The 7,692-nt window shown below is 33.6% G+C and overlaps 1 protein-coding gene across 5 annotated transcripts; it reads right to left on the bottom strand.

Annotated features, from left to right (window-relative positions):
- Positions 1–596: 596 nt before the first annotated feature.
- On the bottom strand, positions 597–6,651 carry LOC110772692 (uncharacterized). 5 transcript variants are annotated; one of them, XM_021977144.2, is made up of 7 exons: positions 6,402–6,648; positions 6,207–6,304; positions 5,772–6,103; positions 4,502–4,741; positions 4,075–4,396; positions 3,873–3,985; positions 597–1,058 (listed from the first exon to the last, which is right to left on the bottom strand). In XM_021977144.2, exons 3-7 carry the CDS (start codon positions 6,029–6,031, stop codon positions 1,046–1,048), a joined length of 948 nt encoding a protein of 315 aa, XP_021832836.2. In that variant the 5' UTR covers positions 6,032–6,103; positions 6,207–6,304; positions 6,402–6,648; the 3' UTR covers positions 597–1,045. The 5 variants fall into 5 exon arrangements, with proteins under 5 accessions (XP_021832836.2, XP_021832838.2, XP_021832839.2 ...); XM_021977146.2 differs by lacking the exon at positions 597–1,058 and having other exon boundaries at positions 3,818–3,985; positions 6,207–6,261; positions 6,402–6,651; XM_021977147.2 differs by lacking the exon at positions 597–1,058 and having other exon boundaries at positions 3,818–3,985; positions 5,772–6,112; positions 6,207–6,261; positions 6,402–6,651.
- Between the last annotated feature and the right edge of the window lie 1,041 nt (positions 6,652–7,692).

The following is a 7,692-nucleotide window of genomic DNA, read 5'->3' on the forward strand; positions in this document are numbered from 1 at the left end:
AAATACAACGCAAATTCATGGAATGATCAATTGCAATTTGGCCAATGACAAACTAACAACATGACATGTTCATAATTGAAAACAACATATTGACCACCGTAACAAAACAAATACAAGAGAAACGAACAAGTAGTCAACAACACCAAAAGCGTTTTACTTTAAATAATTCTCGTGACGAACATCAGAATGCAGACAAAGTCCAAAAACTTCCAAATGTCATCAAAAGGAGATCAAATGACATGTAAAATAGGCTCCCCTTCATAAGAAAAATCATAACAAATGCGGAGTGCCAAAACACACTAATAGATAATCATACCAGACAAGGGATCAAAGCTCCAAAATGTTATAAAGCACAGATGACAGTGGCATGGGATAAAAGGATAGCGTGATTACGAACCAACATTCACAAAGAGCTTATCATGTGAAACTCGAGGCTTGGAGTTAGAAAAAACTAGCTTATGCAAAAGCAATGTAAATGTTGCAACATGCAATCGGCTCCATTAAGCTAGGATTATATTCATGATCGAAGTTCGACATCTACATCGATCATGATCAAGTTCTTTGGCTTTTGGGGGCGTGAAGGTTGGGCAGTTGCGTTCATGATCAAAGTTATGCGTCTACATTGATTTGGGAATAATAAAACAACATGATATCAGATAGAAACCATAAATTGAAGCATACACAAAAGTAACACTTTGGGATAAACATCTTGTAGGTATTCTACATCCTAAAAAAAACATAAAATATTATGTCTATGAGTTTTATAATACATTGATTTTTTATCTTCTCATCACAAATTTATCTTTTCATCGCATCTACATCATCACTAGTAGTGGACCGATTTTAATTTTTGAGTTGCAACTTGCTTAGAAGCTCTACAACCAAAGCCAAAACAATACAATTTCATATGCATATTACAAACCACCTTGTGCAATTCTTGAATTTTGATCGGACCTTGTGCAATACTCGCAAGTGTACGAGCTGTTTGGTAGTATAGCATATGTAAGTGCGAGGTCGATCTCACGAGGATTGATGATAGATTGATTCAATTTGATCCCCTGCACAAAACAGAGAAAGAAAAGAAAAGAACTAACTCAAGCAAATCAATTAACAAGTTCAATTTACATTCTCATATTGATTCTAGCTAAAGTATGATTAAGCCTTGGTGCCTGGTCCTAACCTTGTATTCCTAATTCCCTAATTTGATCTTTTGTTGTCGAACCTAAATTAAGCATTAGAAATCCATTAAGCATAGAAGAATGTTTTAAATAACCAAGCATGTATCTAATCTCTGTTGTCGAATGTCCATATGTACTCTTCCTATTCATAGTTTAATTCGAATTAAGGCATATGGTGTCCACTCTTAATTCCAACCAAGATAGCTAACATACATGTTTTAATGGTGATCAATCATTCAAACAAGCATATTAACTTATAAGCATAATGAATAGGAACAAGAACCATAATTGAAACTTGGAAACTGATCAAACTTGAAAACTTCAAATAAGAAATTACATGACAATGAAGATTACGACTAAGATTTCTATTGCGATTTCTAGAATCCAAATAGTGTTTTATGAGTTACGATTTGCGGATGGAGATGTATGATTTTTTATTTCCAATTCATAATTATGGAGTAGGAGCTTGGTCTAAATCCAATTAGAGTCTAAGCAATATGATCTGTGAGAATTTAGATGAAAATTTTATTGATCAACTTGGTTGAGAGAGCTTTAGAGAAATGCGAAGCTAACGTCTCAAAGTGACACGAAGACCACGCTTCAGAGAAATCACACTTACAAAAAATGGGCTTAAGAAAATGTGCTTATTTCTTTGTTTCATTTAAAAACATGCTTTGATTTAATAGTTCCCTAGCCCCTTGGCACACACGCAAAGAGATATGAAGGCGACGCTTCATAGAGATCACACTTACCAAAAATGGGCTTTATTTCATTTAAAAGATCAAACTATGAATTAATAGTTCACTAGCCCTACGCGTGTGCCAGTTGGATTTTTTTTTTACTCAGTTTACGCGTGTGCCCCTTAACTTTTATAATACTATTTTTTCCTTTTATATTTTATTTAATTAAATTTAAACATATTGTATGTGTACTAATTTAGCCTTATTAAATAACATATTTTCTTTTATGCGGACGTTTGGATGTTATTATCGTGCGAACGCCATGTATTTTTTACTACCCCTCCTTGCTTTCCTCCTTGTCTATGATGGCATCCGCACGATAATAACGTGCAGACATCCGAATGAGAGTTTTTGCCTTTATATTCACTTTTAAGAGTTTTTAGATATTCCCTCAAAGATCATCTATGCAAAAGAATCACTGGAATCCGAAACGATTTTACCAATCAATTAGATTGTTATTATAGTCTTTTGTTGAAGCACCATATTCGTCTATTTTGTCGGTCCCAATTAGATGCCTTAATGATTTTCAATATGCATGATTTTTTACAAGGATGGTCTATGAATAAAGATGTGAAAAATATGGTTTTGATCATTGAAATTTTTTTTGTAGGGATCCCTCAATAGAAGGGGAATGTGTATATATGTTCCACTTTATATACTACTATAGCAATTGATGTTCCAATATTTCATATATATTTTATGCCTCATTTACTTATTTATTTGTTAATTTTCTTGGATTAAATTGGTTGTTTTAATTGGTTTTGTGAGATTTGTGAAGAAATTGTGGAAATAAGGGAAAGTGTGCTAAAAAGGGTAAGAAGATGAAGATTGGAGAGTAATTAAAAAGAAGCTAAGTCATTCCTTTTGTTGCAAGGAGTGTTGTCAAATTTCCTAGTTCAAGATGGTTCAAGTCTTACCAAGTCAAACAAGGAGAAATAAAGAAGACCTTATATTAGAAGGAATCCTATTTTTATAACAATTGTAATTATACCTTAGATAGGTAGGATTTTAGAGTATTATAAATAGGGAATTTCAGCCATTGATCAAAGGATCCTCCACCATCAAATTCCTACATATTCATACTCATAGCCGAAACACCCAAAGGAGAATACAAAGAGAGCTTGTGCAACCTTGGCATTCTACTTGGAGAATTCGGTGCATGTCTTCATCAACCATCATGATTCTCAATAAGTCCTTCATGAACTAATTTCTTTTACTAGGGCCACGATGTAGCCTAGCTATGAATACTCAAATTCTTTGATATTGTTAATTTTACTTAATGCTTTCAATTAATTGGCCACTAATTGCATGATTGGAAGAATTGGATTGAGACCGGAAGGAGATTCCTAATAAATAGCTTCTTGTAACAAGTACCATAAATTACATAGTTGACTCGGAAGATTTGGTTATGGCTTGTGTAGTTTAATGTTTTCCACAAATCTTTATGGGTTATTAGCCATCTAAATCCAGAACTAGAAATAGAGTGGGTTGACGGTACGGAACACAACTAACATAACTTGAAAGGGAGTATTGGTGAAGTAAGGGAAAACGATTATCAACATGTTAGGTAATTATGATTAACAAGTTAGAAGAATTTGGGTGGGATTAGCTAGGCGAAATCGGTGTCCTAGTGCTTCATTATCGTTGTTGTCATCTTTTATATTATTTACTTAATATCAATTTATTTTACTTGCTTAATTAGATTTTAATAATCCTCTTATTGCTTAATTCAAATATAATTAGAAATAAATCACTCTAGTATTAATAGATTACCTTGATCCCTGTTAGAACAATACTCTATTTACTACTATATTAATTTGAGCGATATTTTCCACTTGCAATTATCTCATCAGCAATTTGACTAAAATTGTTGTAAAGCTCCTTTTTAATAGCATTTGAGAAAATAAAATTTTATTAATTAATGCTATAGAAAGTACATTGTGTAGTAGTGTACCTTCGTAGCCCTAAGGAGTCCATGCTAATGCCCATGCTATACAAGAACTCATATAAATCTATTAGCCGTGTGGGGAACAATGAAGTAAGCTCTTCTTCCACTTCATGCTTTGTCTGCAAAAGTTTTGATATCAAATTATTAAACATTCTTTTATATATAAATATATATAAATTTACAAAGTAATTTAAGGTGATATGCATACCGAAATTCTTTCATCGTCCTTGTCCACAAATTTATTAACATTCTCGAGTATGTCTCTTGAGTAATCAAACACTCCCAAGGCATTATTCTTATATGCACCTTCCCTTTTGGTTTTTTTAAAAAGAACTAACATAAAAGCCTTATATTTAGATTTTCCAATGATTGTGTTAATGTCAATATCATTATTCACCACATTTTGATACATATTTCTCCATGTATCTCTTCTCTCATATTGAAGATGCAACCAGGCGTCAAGAGGGAAAAAATATCTCTCATTAGATGATTGGAGCAGAGGATGATACCATAAGTCGTTAAAAGTCATCCTTCACGTATACAAGGAAGATTAATCCACAAGCAAAGATACTTTTATATAAATAATTATTATTATTTAAAAAAATAGTTAAAAGTTGATCAGATGGTTTTCTTACCCAAGGTGGTCGATCTTGCCATAGAAGTGCACTAACTCCACTATTGCAGCATTCTCCCCGAGCATTCTTGAAACCAAAGATTTGAATTCTTGTCTATAGCTTGGCAATTTAGTTTCAATACAAGGATTTGCAAGATAGGGGATCTTTGCTCTACCATGAATAATGACTATGTCACCATCGTTCAAGTAGCCAGAACGTATATCTTTCAACTCCAATTGGAACAGTACCTCAATAATATCCCTTTTGAAAAAGTAGAGTTAGTGTATGTTGACGTGAGTTAACCTATTAAATCAAGAAGATTTATTTCCTAAGTTAATTAGGTGATCTACTTTCTTGTTTCATATAGTTGAAACATCCTTGTATAATTAGGAGATATTCTCTTAATTACTGTATCTATTTTCTTGTAAAGCATCCTTGTAAACTCCTATATATACCTCCTTATAGAGAAGAATATAATTAACCTAAAGTATTCAAACCATATTCATATTTTAGCATGGTATCAGAGCCAGATTGATTGACTAGGTCTGAATTGGGCATTTACCCTTACCCAATATGTGGTGTTCACATGTTGGGTTTGAATGTTTACCCCTACCCCTTTACTCAATACGTGGTGTTCACGTGTTGGGCTTAAATAATTGACTATGATATGGACTTGGTTCCACGTGTGGCCCACTATGTGGTGGTCCCATGTAAAGAGGCGTGTTGAAGAATATAAAGTCCCACATTGGAAACTTGACTAAATAAATTACAACTTATAATAAGTGGTTCCACTCCTAATAATATCGAGGCATTTTATATAAAACCCCACACCTGCTAAATAGTTAGTTAAGTTGGGAACAATATTGATGTTGCTAGTGGTGGGCCACATGCCCATCTCTCTGAAATTTAACAATGTACTAGTAGAGGAATTCATAAACGATGGAATTTAAAATGATTTAAATTAATGTTTTAAAATTTGTAAAATTTCTTATTTGGCTAATGGTTTTACGAACTTTACTATTTTCAAACTTCTATTCTCTTGGAATTTTAGAAATGACAACTATTTAGATAGAATTTAAAGTTAGAATTTATGCAATCCAAATTCCATATTTTTTTTGCGTAGAATTTCTAAATTTCTTTTTTTTTAAATTTAAACATGGAAATTGATGTATGTCAATATAGAAATTCTGACTCTTGTTTCCCACATCGGAAGGCACCATTACTGACATTTAGAAAGAAAGAAAAAATTTGTAATTTAAGAAAAAAAATAAATTATTGTTTGCAAACTGACCGAATAATTTTGCGATACTCGTCCACAACACGACCATCCTCCCATCGCGAAGTAACATCTGATCTTTTTAACATGTCCGCTAATGTGTAATGAGAAGATGTTTGTCCAGCATGACTTTCAGTGGCTACAACTTTAGCAGCACTAGGTAAAGAATCAAGATTGGCAGATGAATCAGAGCCAGACAGCTTCGGGAAGGATTTTAAAAATTCTGGAATATCAACTGTAGATGAAGGAGCTCCTTCAACGAAATCATTCTCCATATATATATGAATCTCTCACACCCTTGCTTCTCCGTTAGCAACTCTCTTTTCTCTCTTATAAGTTGTGTACACCTACAAAGACTTATTTTATAACTTATATATTGGAGGTATAAACTTATTAAAACCAGGAAACAAATTAGAAATAGAAAAAAGAAAACAAATGCAAACAGGTTACCAGCAAGTCAATGGCTATCGCTTTCTCTGTAATAAGGAAAGTTCAATCATTTTATCTGTTGTTGATGAGATAACTCTTAGTTCGTCTGAAAGGCCACTCTGATCTCATAAGAGATGAAAATTCAAAACATGAGAGAGAGAGAGAGAGAGAGAGAGAGAGGTGATCGGAGAATCTTAACGAGAAAGAATTACTCACTTGCCGAACGGGAACTGGAACGTGCACTACTGACAAGAAATAAGACGGGATGAAATGGAAGGGGGTTCTTCCGAGATCGGATCTTGGACTATTTGGAAATTCAGAAATCCTTAGTGCAGAAAAACCGGAAAAGGATTTCTTAGTGGAGGGAGGTGGGAAACATGTGGGCCTTATCTCCTTTGACTTGAGTTGCTGGAGGTTGTTTCCTTTGTAAGCACCCCAAGAATAAATAATCATGTTAGACATCACAGTGATGTGGCGGACCATTCTTCAATTTATGCCCTGTTTCATGGCATGATGGTCGGTTGGGGTGTTGTTTCACTTGTACTTTGTTGACCCACTTATATAGGTTAGAGAGTAGTAACAAATTGAACTCGTCAAATTAAAAATTTGTTGATGAATGTGGTAATTTAAAAACATCTGTTTGCTATTTTAATAATTTATGCTCTAGTAGATTCTTCAATTCAATTAATAAAGTGTGTATAAAAAAACGAAAACATGTGAAGAATGTCTATATATTTAATATCTTAAAAGAAAAAGTGCATGTTTTTAGCATTTTCAATGTAGGTTTTGTTCTTCCAAAGTAAAATAAATGTTTTGAAAAACTAGAGCTATTGAAGAGACTGTTGAAGATGCTCTTAGGGTAGGGGCATCAACAATCATGCTCTTTATTTTTCAGTTAAAATTTAGTTGCAAGAGTCATAAATACTTTAATTCTTTCAGCTTCGGAATAAAGTGTAGACAAAAATATTTAGCATTAATAACAATCATGCCTTTCCCTTTACTTTTGTTGTTGTCGTTGCCATTGCCTTGCCGTTAATTTTGCCTCTTGATGTTCCCCATTTTTTTTAGGGTTTGCTATTGTCTATTTCCATTGCTATTCTGATAGCGTTAATCATACCGTTCACAATGCTCGTGTCATCAACAAGATAAGATTTGGCTCTGGCATCGTCGCCTAGGACATTCGTCATTTGGTTACCTCAAGTTTTTTTTTTCCATATTTACTTGTCTTCTACACTCCGTCATCCCTACATCACTACTGTCAATGGTGTCCCTTTTCCAGTCACGGATGAAGGATCTGTTTGTCTTTCTCACACTTATCTCTCTCTCAAATGCCTTGCTTATCCCTAACCTCAATTTCCAATTTATTATCAGTTGCTAAATTTCTTCACTCATACAATTGTTATGCTACTTTATATCCTTCCTATTGCCAGTTTCAGGATCTTAACACTCAAGAGACAATTGGCATGTTACACGGAGGGGGGTATTACTTAGCACTACCAGCTGCAGC

This window comes from Prunus avium, chromosome 2 (genome assembly GCF_965620075.1).
Source record: "Prunus avium chromosome 2, drPruAviu1.hap1.1, whole genome shotgun sequence".
NCBI classification, from domain to species: Eukaryota; Viridiplantae; Streptophyta; class Magnoliopsida; order Rosales; family Rosaceae; genus Prunus; species Prunus avium.